Below are 13,314 nucleotides of genomic sequence, written 5' to 3'. Positions count from 1 at the left end.
ACGTCACGACTCACATCACCGCACGTCGCCGTTAAACTCTTTCATCCGTCCATAATGTACGCGGTATGTTCCTATAGTTCCCGGTGGTACGAACGAAGGAAGCCGCCGTCTCGGGGTTGGGTGAGTATTCGGGGAGAACCTCGGAGCGTCGTGGTAATGGGCTCATTTGTATGAGAAAGATCGCGGCACTTAAAGGTTTCGTGGTTATGGTGAATAATAGAAAGCAATTACCTGAATCCTAGCCTCTGGCCGTCCTCCGCTTCGAGAGAAGTTTCACACAGCTCAAGCATCACAAGTCAATAAACCAAGTTGGATTGAAGGATGACTACTTTATTTCAGGCTTTGTACAAAAATAAAACAACGGGGGATGCCAAAACATTTTCCTCAGCTTTTATTAATTCACAGCCCCACAGAATAAGCAGATGACTCGCTGGCGTGGCGGCCGGTTTGTCCTCGTCAGATGCTCTCGATCCTCCAGTCGTGTTGCCAGTGGCTCCGTTATTTTTTTAGAAGTAGTTGGCGACGCGGCGCACCGACTGGATGTTGGGGTTCTCGGCCTGCCACTCGATGGGGGTGGTGTAGTTGCCTCTCTCCACGATGTACATGCGGCCACGGTAGTTAGGCTCCTCGTACAGAACCCAACTGCGGGGGGAAACACAAGGATGACATTAAGGATCTTAGGCGCCTATCCCAGCTACCCAGGGTGATAGGTGTGGTCGCCAGGCTGTAGTCAATGAGGGACTGAAACAGTTTAGGAGACTTAATAACAGGCAGAACAAAATGTATACATAGTATAGCAACAGGAAGCCAAACATTAATCTACTTTGATTTTGACCCAACCGTCTTAGGGCCACCCTAAAAATGACTTGCCGGGCCCGATTTGGCCTTGAGTTTTGTAAATGTGCTCTAGACAAACTGACTGTCAATGACACACTCTTGCCATCAGGCAATTTAAAATCAGACCGGAGTGCCGTTGGAAACCCATGCAAGCATTGCGAGAATCCAGGTTCACTCCAAGAGTAGCTTAAAGCTGAACCCATTCCTACGACTTCCAGACTTCCAGCATCCCTGTCATTTGAAGGAATCTCGAGAGAAACCTTTAGGCTGGCTGCCATGACCACTTTGGCTCTTAAGTAAGTAAAATAAATCTGTATTTTTACAGTTGTATGAGCTCTTTTGCAGAGGTATGCAGTATCTTGGTGCTTTTGTTGTTGCACACTGGATTTGGAATTGACTTCCAAAACACTCCCTACACACCTCTGGACGTTTTTTGAGGTTTTCTTAGCAGGCATTGAGGTCTCACCGGTCTAAGGAGTAAGATTTGAACGCACCACACCCGTCTTAGCTCGTAGGTCCAAGGGTTGGTTAACAGTACTTGTCCAATCATTAGCAACAAAAGTGATCCAGTTTGTTCCTCCAACAATCCAAAAATACCTACTTTAGGAGTTTAGATGTCTCTTAGGTTACCAACCATAACTTGGTCCCACTACAATTTAAGACAGTCTAGAGTGGTCTAGTTGTGCCCTGACAAAACACCTACGTCCTTCCAAACTTCAGTTTTAATTTAAAGGAGTTGAACATTTCTACGTACGCTCCGTCCCCGTAGACCTTCAGGGACTTGACGCAGCTCCGGGTCAGACCCTTGGCCTGCAGGAAAGGACAGTCCTCCTGAACCTCCACGGACTGACCGCTGAAGTTGTCCTCCTCGAACAGCTCCATTCTGAAGTGCTCTCCATGCTGTGGGAGGAGAAAGAAAAAAAATCAGCTCTAACTCTGACTTGATAACCGAAGTCTCCACCTGGCACCGAACCCTCGAGCCAGACTAAAAAGCTCGCCGTCGGTTATCTAACGTCTGAAGTGGAAATGTGTGGGTTTTTCAATGAGGTGGCAGTGTCAACAAGGTGAAACGCTTAGTGGAATTCTATAATCTTTTTGATTCATTATTACTTCAGCAAATTGAATTATAAAACACAGGCAAGAAAAAAGGAATATTTTCCTGATTAAACTAGTCACAACGAGGTACAAAGGCCCAAGAATTCCTTTGGTCCTGACACCACTTGGGCTCTTTCTAGGGAATACCGAGATGTTCTTTTTTGCCCTGGTGGGATCTACCGTTGTAAGAAAATTCTTAGGTCACGACACAACTTCTGGCTACTGGCGTTGACCACTGGGGCCCCACTTTGAAGCCAGGTATGCTGAAGGCTATAGGTCCAGACTGGACTATAGCAACAGTTTGTTTTCATGTCTAAACAAGAAGGATCTGTCTCGCCTGCAGTTGATACAAAACTCTGCAGTGAGAATTCTGACCCGCTCAAGTAGAAGAACTCACATTTCTCCGATCCTTAAAACTCTTGCCAGTTTCTTTCAGGATCAACTTTAAAATTCTGGTTCTTACTTTCAGATCTATTCATGGTCAGACCTTCCATCAGTGATCTGATCCAGCCTCACGCCCCAGCTCGGGCTCTGAGGTCTGTGGATCAGAATCTACTTATGGTTCCTCGCACACGGTTCAGGACCAGAGAAGAGAAATCCTCCTCCTAAGCTCCTAAGCTTTGGTACGATCTTCCTGAGTTTTTCTCGGTTTTATCTTGATCTTTTCAGTATATATTTTTTGAGTATTATTTTGTTTGTTGATTAAGCGCTTTGTAACCCCTGTCTAGAAAAGTTCTAAATAAATACAAATTACTTACTTACCTACTTACTATTCTTAACAAGGCCTACTCACGCACAGCCCTAAAGAGTTCTGTGGATTTGCCTTCTTTTGGTGTCACCACCTGTGAGCGGGGTCTTATGGGGATTAGGCTCTAGTGTTACTGGTCCTAAGATTAGATTCCTTTACAAAGAACAGAATCATTCTATCGTAATAATGCTACTACCTTGAAATATTCACGATCAACAAGAATTCAAACGCACCATCTTGACCGGCTTGCAGGAGCCCATGTGATCGTTGTGGGCGTTCCAGCGCTGGAACTCGGGGTACTCCCCGCGCTCCAGGACATACTGCTGACCCTTGAAGTCCGGGTGGTCGAAGCAGACGAAGGCGCCGCTCTCCACGCGGACCGAGTTCACCCTGTTGGTCAGGCCGCGGTCCTGGAAGTTCTCGCAGTGGCCACTGATCTCCAGCTTCCTGCCGGTGAAACACTTGCCTTCGTACAACACGATCTGGCCGGAGAGATTAGAAGTGAGAAGAGGCGTTAGAGAAAAATACAATACTCAAAGTAAAAACTGGACAGGGCTCAGGAAGTACATCAGTAATATTAGACACTATACTGTATTTTTTCTGGGTTTTTTGAGCTAAAAAAGTATACGAACTCCAGAATTTTGTGATTCAATACGACTGATGAACTGAAACGGTAGTTTCTCCAAACCTCGCCAAAGTTCGCTCTTTATATCAATATGGTCTAAAAAGCAACCTTTGAATTTGAACATTGAGTTGAGACTCGAATCACATGTTTGTTCTGTTCTTTTTGTTTTAGATTAAGATTCTAATAATAATTCATTTTTATACTTTTTCCAAATGACATCAATCGATTTTTAAAGTACTAAACAGTGAAACATGATTGGTTTAATAGGTTAGATTCGGTTATTGTTTTTCCAATTAGACACAGCAATACAGACGATTATTCATAAAAATAAAAATAAGAACAGAGAGAAATAAAAAGAAAGAACAAGAGAAATACAATTTCTTTAATTTATTACTTAATAATAATAATTATTTTTATTGTTTAATACAATTAAACATCCCATTAAACATAGAAACAAATAGTTTAAAGGTCCAGATATAAAAGTTGAAAACAAATGTCTTCTTAGACTCAAATTTTTGGAAATTATATATATATATATTTTAAAGCAAATTTCTGTTAAAGATTAATTCAAATTTTAAGGGGAAGACCTCCCTGGCTTGTATTAAAGTAAATACAATATTAATCTGCTTTTTTTGTAGAATTTTCTTTTACCTTACTGTAATATACAGTATTATACCTGGCAGACTCTTACGGAGTCTTTTCTCTCTAGGAATACAACTGAAATTTCAGGTTCAAATTCCGGGCTCAAATTTTAGTGGACTGCATAACTTTTACCTTCCATCAAGCTGAGAATCTTCCACCTTAAGCTAAAATAATACTTAAAATTATAAATACATTTCAGCATCAGTCTCTGAGTTACTAAAAATGCGCAATAACTGATGTTCAATTTCCGAAAAGAGCCCGAACCAGGAACTTACCTTTCCTGAGTACTGCGACATTTTTCCCTTTTTTGTTGATCCCAACTTCTCTTATGGCAGAAAGCGTAGAAAAAATTGGCCGCTGGGATTTATATGGCCGGCGTGGTGCGGGTCGGCGTCACGGGGCAGAGGCCACGGCCGCGCAACAAAAGGAGGGTTTTAGACATTCTGCCACATTGACACTTTCTCTTAGATGTGCCAGTGCTGAGGCGGGAGTTTGGCTCGGAAAGGCTGGAACAAAAGGGGGGCTTTCTTTTTTGCCCCCCTCGCTGGGCTTTGACTGGTATGTTGGTTACAGGGTCAGGCAGAAATGAAGCTTCCTGGCAGCGAGTCGAGTCAAACGTCAGTTATAATGGAACCCGATAGACTGGGAACCAAATGAGTAGCATTTCAAGAATACAAGTCAGAAAAACAAAAGTTGTTTTCCTGCTTTTGAATCTTTTCTTTACCCTTCAAATTGAACGACCTCCCCCACTGCATGTGTATTTCTGGAAGCCAGGGAGGTCGTTGACCTTGACCCGGAGACAACACAAGGGATACCACATACACATTTGTTTGATGTGTTACCATCATTTATAATTTACAGTTTAATAAAGTGTGTGTAAAATAAAATATTTCCATTTTTTTAGCAGTTAAAATGCAAATATTCACATCGTTTGTTTGTCTTTCTGTGACAATTGAACGTCCGGCCACTAGGTGTCAGCAGTCATTAAGTCCTCCACAGCTAAAGGATCATTGAAATCCCAGCGATGACTGAGGACGAGAGGATACAGTGACTCCAGCACTTTTAAAAGCTGATGTTTGGACATATTTTGGTTTCAAAACAAATGAAAGTGACTTCGTCAAGAGTCATTTTCATTTACAATTAACATGCACATATTTATGGAGTTTGTTTTACGCATTTTTGTGTTGCAATTCCACTTCCTACAGCTAGATGGCAGCAGTCTTTACGTCCTCCACTGCAAAAGGATCACTGAAATACCAGTGGGATCCCGGCGATGACTGAGGACGAGAGGATACAGTGAGTCCAGCAGCTTTTAAAGCTGATGTTTGGACATATTTTGGTTTGAAAACAAATGAAAGCAGTTACGACTGAGGACGAGAGGATACAGTGACTCCAGCAGCGTTTAAAGCTGACGTTTTGACACATTTTGCTTTGAAAACAAATGAAAGCAGTTATGACTGAGGACGAGAGGATACAGTGAGTCCAGCAGCTTTTAAAGCTGATGTTTGGACATATTTTGGTTTGAAAACAAATGAAAGCAGTTACGACTGAGGACGAGAGGATACAGTGACTCCAGCAGCTTTTAAAGCTGATGTTTTGACACATTTTGGTTTGAAAACAAATGAAAGCAGTTACGACTGAGGACGAGAGGATACAGTGACTACAGCAGCTTTTAAAGCTGATGTTTTGACATATTTTGGTTTCAAAAACAAATGAAAGAAGTTACGACTGAGGACGAGAGGATACAGTCGTCTCCAGCAGCTTTTAAAGCGGATGTTTGGACATATTTTGGTTTGAAAACAAATGAACGCAGTTACGACTTCGTCAAGAGTCATGTGGTCTGTAAGTTGCCATTGTTCCTACAGTATCACAATATATCACAATACATCGAAATATATTGTATCGTTACCCCTGTATCGTGATACGTATCATATCTGCAGACTTTTTACAATACACAGCCCGAGTACATGCGATGCTGCAAAAAAATATGAATTGGGATTGTTGGCATTACGAATGTTACCTGAGGTTACAACGATTCGTCCCCCAAAGAACAAAACATTACATGTATTCTGTGGAAAACTAAGATGGTAGTTAGCTTGAAATGTTGCTAGTTTCAGTGAAGCTAATTTGTGTATAGATTAACCTGTTTGAGATCATCTTCAGTTTTAATGACACACCTTTGAGGTTTTGATGGACAATAAAGTAAAGAAGTTCAGGATAACATGTTTTCGTGTTACGTTTCGTGTCACGTTTTCGGGGCCCCCGGGTCACCTTGACCCAGAGACTGCACAAGAAAGCAGAAACGAAATAAAAAACATTTCCCCCTGAATATGAAGTTAAGGATCTCTTGGAAACATTCATTTGACCTCCACACAGAAAGGAAGGGCATTGAACCAGCAACCTTCTGCTGTGAGGTGACTGTGCTAACCACTGCGCCACCGTGCACCCGCCCCTCTTTGAAACATGTTTTCTATAATCAACATGTTGGAAAAACACTTCTTGAGTCTTGAAACTTCTATGATGTTTCAAGGTCTCGCAGAGCCATTTCACAGTAAGTAGGTCTTGAGTTTGACTCCCACACTGAAAACCATGACACTTACTGTTGCGAGTCTTTTCTCAGGCTCAGAACTTGACAGCAAAAACACTGTGTTCCCTGAATCACATCCATGTCGTTTATATCCCAACTCAAATATTCTCTGCCTCAAGATACAAACTGGTTCTTTAGAGCAGCTCCTTGGAACTGAAGAACCCATACGAATGATATTTTTTGGCTAAAAGAACAATAAAATCCTGCGGAACACCAGACGTGACTGAGGATGAGAGGATACAGTGACTCCAGCAGCTTTTAAAGCTGATGTTTGGACATATTTTGGTTTGAAAACAAAAGAAAGCAGTTACAACTGAGAATGAGAGGATACAGTGACTCCAGCAGCTTTTAAAGCTGATGTTTGAACATATTTTGGTTTGAAAACAAAAGAAAGCAGTAAGGACTGAGGACGAGAGGATACAGTGACTCCAGCAGCTTTTAAAGCTGATGTTTGGACATATTTTGGTTTGAAAACAAATGAAAGCAGTTACGACTTCGTCAAGAGTCATGTGGTCTGTAAATACTGCAACACCAGAGTCAAGTACTCGACAATACTACAAATATATACTTGTTACTACAGTATCACTATATATTGTTGCTCCTGTATCGTGATATTGTATCGGAAGATCTTGACAAATATATATATATATATATATATATATATATATATATATATATATATATATATATATATATATATATATATATATATATATATATATATATATATATATATAGACATAGTCAATTATTATCATTTTAGCTCTTAAGTAGTTTTTAAATAATAGCTTTTTGTGGTTCTTTTTTTAATAAGTTGTGTGTATTTTTTTCATTTACAATTGACATGCAAATATTTATGGAGTTTGTTTTACGCCTTTTTCTTTTGCAATTCCACTTCCGACAGCTAGATGGCAGCAGTCTTAACGTCCGCCACTGCTAAAGGATCACTGAAATACCAGTGGGATCCCAGCCATGACTGAGGACGAGAGGATACAGTGACTCAAGCAGCTTTTAAAGTTGATGTTTGGAAATATTTTGGTTTGAAAACAAACAAAAGCAGTTACAACTGAGGACGAGAGGATACAGTGACTCCAGCAGCTTTTAAAGCGGATGTTTGGACATATTTTGGTTTGAAAACAAATGAAAGCAGTTATAACTGAGGACGAGAGGATACAGTGACTCCAGCAGCTTTTAAAGCTGATGTTTGGACATATTTTGGTTTGAAAACAAATGAAAGCAGTTACAACTGAGGACGAGAGGATACAGTGACTCCAGCAGCTTCTAAAGCTGATGTTTGGAAATATTTTGGTTTAAAAACAAATGAAAGCAGTTACAACTGAGGACGAGAGGATACAGTGACTCCAGCAGCTTTTAAAGCTGATGTTTGGACATATTTTGGTTTGAAAACAAATGAAATCAGTTACGAATTCGTCAAGAGTCATGTGGTCTGTAAATTCTGCAACACCAGAGTCAAGTACTCGACAATACTACACATATATTCTTGTTCTAAAGGAAGTACCGCAACATATCATAGCCTTGCCCGTGTATCTTGATTGTATCGCCAGATTCTTGACGATAAAAAGCAAAAGAACGTAAGATACTCAAAGAAAAATATTACTTCAGTTTATTGTCGCAATCACGAAAGTTACAAGGATTATTCCCTAAAACCCAACAATAGTTAAATATATTTTGTGTAAAACTGAGTCGGTAGCTCGACACGTCGCTATGTCCGGTTAAACTAATTCATCAACGTATTTGAAGCCGGGTCTTTACGATCAATCGAGTTTCGACGACACGCCTCATTAGGATTAAATCGTAAAGTATCGTTCAGTCGCTCAAAACAAGTCGATCTTTGTGTCGTGTTGACCGTCTTACGGCCGTTCGTAGGGTCACACAACGTTCGCCCAAGACAAACACCCCGTATCTTTGTGGCCGGTGAACCGGATCAGCATCAAAAGGATTAATAGATATTTGCCGGAGGTCCAGATCGGTGGACCCAAGGCGGGCGGCGCCGGTTACATAAGGCCGTAAATCAAACGAGACGCCGGTGAACCCTGAACACAGAGAACGCAGGTGCCGAGTGTATTGACTTAGCTTAGCATGCGCCACTTAAAGGGCCACTAGCAAAGGATCGAACTGATATAAAACCAGGTGAGTCCACCGAACCCGACACACTCGCCTGCGGCGCCGACGACGAACGGATCAACAAGGTATGTCTTTAGTAGAAAGTGGCTGCAGTTGTAAACACTTAAAAACAACATTTGTTTGTATTTTATTTTATTTTTAATCCCCAACAAAATGTTTTAATTGTTTGTCAGGAATCACCATGAAGCTGCTGGTTCTGGTAACTGTTGCCCTGCTGCTCGCAGTGGGTGAGTCAATGATCTACACTGAATCAACACCAATACCTGGAGGACAAACATGGAGGCTTGACATAGAGGAAATAAAGTTTTGACTTAGTTTTGACTTTATGAAAACTTCTCTTCAATGTAGTTTTATTTTTTGTTTATCAAAACAAAACCCAGGCATTTTTCTATACTATATATTTTTTATATATGCTATATTGTTCATATTGATATTTATATTTTGTTTAATACGACAATAATAGTAACAAAAATTAATTCAGACAAAAACCAAATCCTTGTGCTCATAATATCTTATAAAGACAATATTAATAGATATACTTGAGCTGCTATAATAAAAAAAAACATCAAGCCATTATTTTCGTCATAAAAACTTTGGCGAAATTGCCTGAAATTTTAAAACATTAAAAACACATTTGTCTAAACTTTATCTATTTAAAAAAACAGTACTTTTATCTGTAAGATGACTTACCTGCGAGTATTACTTGATGACTTCCTATCTATTGTTTACTATGTATAAATATACGTTTTTTTATACATATTTTATAATACATTTATTTATGTTTTTGTTAAATATTTTGCTAAAATAAGTTATTTATTAACTATAATTAGCAAAAATAACTTGAATACATGTTTTTGTAAAATCACAACATTCTTTGCTTGTTTAATAAAAGTCAAATGCTAAAACAATTAGCTCGAGCTACATGGAATCTTAGCTAGCAAGCTAGCTGGTTTGCTATGAATGCGATTTTATTTTATTTTAACAATACATTTTGATCTGTATTTCTTCTTTTATTTCCATCATCTTTTCATACCGGCAAAAAGTTAGTTTTATTTAACAAGAAAAAAACAAGCTAGCATCAGTGACAACAATTAGCACGCTAACAAAACCACTGAAACAAATCGCTTTGAAAACTTTGAGCTAATTTCGCAACCGCGGCGAGTTCCTGCTGTGACGTCAAAGCCCGACAAAAACATTGTTTTTAGGGTAAACAATCCCAGACACGTCTGAACGACGGCGTCTCGAGGAGTTAGCGTACCTCAGCGGAAAGTCAGCGGGTTGCTAGCTCTGATTGCTAATCATGTGATTGAAGTGTTTTGTTCGACGGTAATTACATAATTACATTGAGTCATAAGATTGTACTTACACAAACACACTTGACGAAAAAGTTCATGAGGATTAAGTTTTAGCTCGTTTATGACCCCGAGGGTTGTGGGTTTGAATCCATCCTAAGATTTTATTTTCTGTGTGGCGACTCTATCCTCTCTGGTTTCCTCCCACCGTCCAGAAGAATGTGGTTCGTCTAAAGGCGTGAGTGTGTTTGTTAAAGACCTGGAGATCTGTCCAGGGTGTCCCTCGCCTTTTATCCCATCTTTATGAGGGAAAGATAAACCAATTCAATTTTGCATTGAGCGGTTTATGTAGAGTCAGCAGTTTGGCGCCATCTGCTGGTTGGTCTGGTCAGTGATAGCTTTGCCGAGAAAGACAGTGTATTTTTCAAAATCTTTATTATATTTAAAATTAAAATAAAAACACACAGTTATATTTCATGATGGTGCATCAGCTTTTTATTTTAAGAATTAAAATATATATATATATAAATGTATAAATGTATTTTCTGTAAAAATGTGGTTAAAAGAACATAAAAACAATATTCATATTAAAATAAAAAACATTTAAGTTACACATCAAAACGTGTAATTTATATATATATATATTTCTTTTTTTTTTACATATTTAATTGATATTTAATAAAAGCAATTTGATTGTTTATTTCCTTTTACTTCAAATAATAGATTAGATTAGATTAGACTTTATTAACACTTAACACTTGTTGTTATTAACACACAATTGTACACGAGTGTATCAACATTCTTACTTGAATTAGTTGATTTATAAGGATTATTTACAATATCATGTGTTTAAGTTTAAATATGTTTTTGGTCATGATTTCATCAAAAGAAGATAAAAACTATATTTATATAAAAAACAAAAGTATTAGTTGATTTACATTTATTATTTATTTTACACCAGTATGAACATAGTTTCTGTCAAAATTTGGTTAAAAAAACATAAAAACAATCTTCATATTAAAATAAAACCATCTACAAAAAAAGTTACACATAAAAAGGTGTAATTTAATGTATTTAATATATTTTTAAATATGTATTTAATTCATATTTAGTTCTTTTATTTTATTTTACTTCAAATAATAGCACTTTTACTACATATATACAATAAGTGTGTCAACATTTTTACTTTAATTATTTGCTTTTTATTGATTATTTACAATATCATGTGTATATGTTTGAAAAGGTTTTTTGTCATGATTTCATCAAAATAAGGTTAAAACTATATATTTATATAAAAATAAGCAAAATAGTTGATTTATATTGACTATTTCATTTACACATTCTACTGTATAAACATGTTTTCTATCACGATTTTGTTGAACTAAATATAATAATTTAGAGAAATAACATCAAAATTACACGTCAAAATTATTTAATATTTTTTTTCAGTGTATTTTTTTCTTTCACACTCAATAATTGCACGTTTTCTTCCGAATTAAATGATTTATTGTGTATTTTTATAGTTGTTTTGCTGCTGTGGTTGAGTTTAAAAGCTGTAAAATATCATTTAATTCAAAGTCAAGTAAAGGTGGTGTGTCTCCAGGGGACGCCCTCACCTGCCACAAGTGTATCCCCAAGAAGGCGGGCGAGGCGTGCGAGCTGAGCGTGGAGACGTGTCGCCCGGAGAAGGACGCCTGTGCCTCGGCCAGGTTCCTCAGACCTCCACGTGAGTCCAGCCTTTCTTCTGGACTCGGACCCTCGGTCGTGACTCTCTTGTCCTCCTCAGACGCTCAGTACCAGAAGTGCATGGCCATGAGCGACTGCAACCTGCTGAAGATGAACAACTACATCGACATGAAGTGCTGCGCCGAAGACATGTGCAACACCCTCTGAACGCCCTCTGAACGACCTTTGAACCCTCCAGAAAGACGCCCTTTTTCCAGGAGGGTTTGGACGCGTTTGTGTCAAAGTAAAAGAACGTCGTTCATGATGTGATTCTGCTTCGTTTGGACTCTTTTTTCATTTAAGGACATAAACACACATAGATTTGTGTCTTTATTATTACATTAAAAATAAAAATAAATCAACTTTTTAGTGTAAATAAAAAAAAAACAACCTTTAATTAAAAGAATAAAGTTTGTTTTATTTTATTTAAAATAATAGGTTTTCTTTTTTCATTGAATTTCATTTTCAATTATTATTATTTTTTTTTAAATTGAAGTAGGTCTTTTTTTATTTTTTTTAAATTAAATAAAAAACATAAATAAATGTAAAAATAATTGTGGTTGATTCTTCTTTTATACATTTTTTTTCTTTTTTGATTTAAGCTACTTACAACTTTTTCTGGATTGAAAATGTTTATTATTGAAGCAACTTTAAAAAAAAGAAATATTTAAGTAGAAACAACTTTGGTTCTTTTTTAAAAAAGAATTACATTTCTTTAATTACATTGTTTTAATAAGAAGGTAATTTGTTTTGATTGAAACAACATTTTTTGTTGTAAAAATAACAATTAATTGCAACTTTTATTGGATTGAAAATATTTTTTATTGAAACAACTTAAAAAAAAGAGTAAATATTTAAGTAAAAACTATTTTGGTTTAACGCAACTCACTAACTTCTTTTTTATAGAATATTTTCAATTGAATTACATTACAATCAAGGTCATTTGTTTTTTTTTATTGAAGCAACTTTTTTAATCAATTATTTTTAGTTTGAAGTAAATTATTTCTGAATGATAAACTTTTTCTTTGATTGAAAGATTTTTTAATACACTTTTTCTATTGGATCGAAAATGTTTTTTTTGCTGAAAAAACCTGTTATGCATTAAAAATATTTTTTATTGAAGCAACTTAAAAAAAAACAACATTATTTAAGTTAAAACTATTTTGAATTTTCAATTTAATTATATTCTTTTATTGCATTGTTTTAATCGAAGTCATTTGTTTTATTTTGAAGAAACTCTTTTTATTGGATTGAATTTTTTTTATTTTATTGAAGCTACTTTTTTAATTTAATTTTTTTTTTTAATGAAGCAAATATTTTTTGGGACTGAAAATATGACAAAAGCAAAAAGAATAACACTAACCCAAAAAAATGTCGCACAATTATTCAAATAACGTTTCTATAGACACACACAATATAATCGCTATGGTGCGATTAATTGCGATTAATTAATCGCGAAGTCTCTCGTCGGTTCATGGATTCGATCCCAGCCTTTTATTGACAACCAAACCACGACTGTGTTACAGAACCACTTTTTTTGCTTTAATGATTACAATCAAAAACATTTGTACAACATTTTGCAACTTTTTAGAAAATGGGAAACTTTTTTTTATTTTTT

General features: G+C 36.9%; 2 protein-coding genes across 2 annotated transcripts; one reads left to right on the top strand and one right to left on the bottom strand.

Moving 5' to 3' along the window:
• Window positions 1-452: 452 nt before the first annotated feature.
• Window positions 453-4,302, bottom strand: LOC148064094 (gamma-crystallin N-A-like). The gene is made up of 4 exons (XM_087811179.1): window positions 4,223-4,302; window positions 2,914-3,162; window positions 1,592-1,737; window positions 453-642 (listed from the first exon to the last, which is right to left on the bottom strand). Exons 1-4 carry the CDS (start codon window positions 4,241-4,243, stop codon window positions 507-509), a joined length of 552 nt encoding a protein of 183 aa, XP_087667305.1. The 5' UTR covers window positions 4,244-4,302; the 3' UTR covers window positions 453-506.
• A 4,274-nt stretch (window positions 4,303-8,576) lies between these two features.
• ly97.3 (lymphocyte antigen 97, tandem duplicate 3) lies at window positions 8,577-11,966 on the top strand. The gene is made up of 4 exons (XM_087811249.1): window positions 8,577-8,744; window positions 8,853-8,906; window positions 11,575-11,697; window positions 11,758-11,966. The coding sequence occupies exons 2-4, from the start codon at window positions 8,861-8,863 to the stop codon at window positions 11,862-11,864; spliced, it is 276 nt and encodes a 91-aa protein (XP_087667375.1). The 5' UTR covers window positions 8,577-8,744; window positions 8,853-8,860; the 3' UTR covers window positions 11,865-11,966.
• The last annotated feature ends 1,348 nt before the right edge of the window (window positions 11,967-13,314 follow it).

This window comes from Callionymus lyra, chromosome 16, assembly GCF_982586985.1.
Source record: "Callionymus lyra chromosome 16, fCalLyr1.hap1.1, whole genome shotgun sequence".
Taxonomy (NCBI): Eukaryota; Metazoa; Chordata; class Actinopteri; order Syngnathiformes; family Callionymidae; genus Callionymus; species Callionymus lyra.
This window is presented reverse-complemented; position numbering and strand designations above follow the sequence as displayed.

What these genes read in the sequence shown, in the direction of transcription:
- ly97.3 (XM_087811249.1), top strand. Translation starts at nt 8,861, where the DNA reads ATGAAGCTGCTGGTTCTGGTAACTGTTGCCCTGCTGCTCGCAGTGG. An exon ending in TGCCCTGCTGCTCGCAGTGG is followed by an intron (nt 8,907 to 11,574) that starts GTGAGTCAATGA and finishes GTGTGTCTCCAG; the next exon opens with GGGACGCCCTCACCTGCCAC. An exon ending in CAGGTTCCTCAGACCTCCAC is followed by an intron (nt 11,698 to 11,757) that starts GTGAGTCCAGCC and finishes TGTCCTCCTCAG; the next exon opens with ACGCTCAGTACCAGAAGTGC.
- LOC148064094 (XM_087811179.1), bottom strand. Translation starts at nt 4,243, where the DNA reads ATGTCGCAGTACTCAGGAAAG. An exon ending in TGTCGCAGTACTCAGGAAAG is followed by an intron (nt 3,163 to 4,222) that starts GTAAGTTCCTGG and finishes CTCTCCGGCCAG; the next exon opens with ATCGTGTTGTACGAAGGCAA. An exon ending in CCTGCAAGCCGGTCAAGATG is followed by an intron (nt 1,738 to 2,913) that starts GTGCGTTTGAAT and finishes CTCCTCCCACAG; the next exon opens with CATGGAGAGCACTTCAGAAT.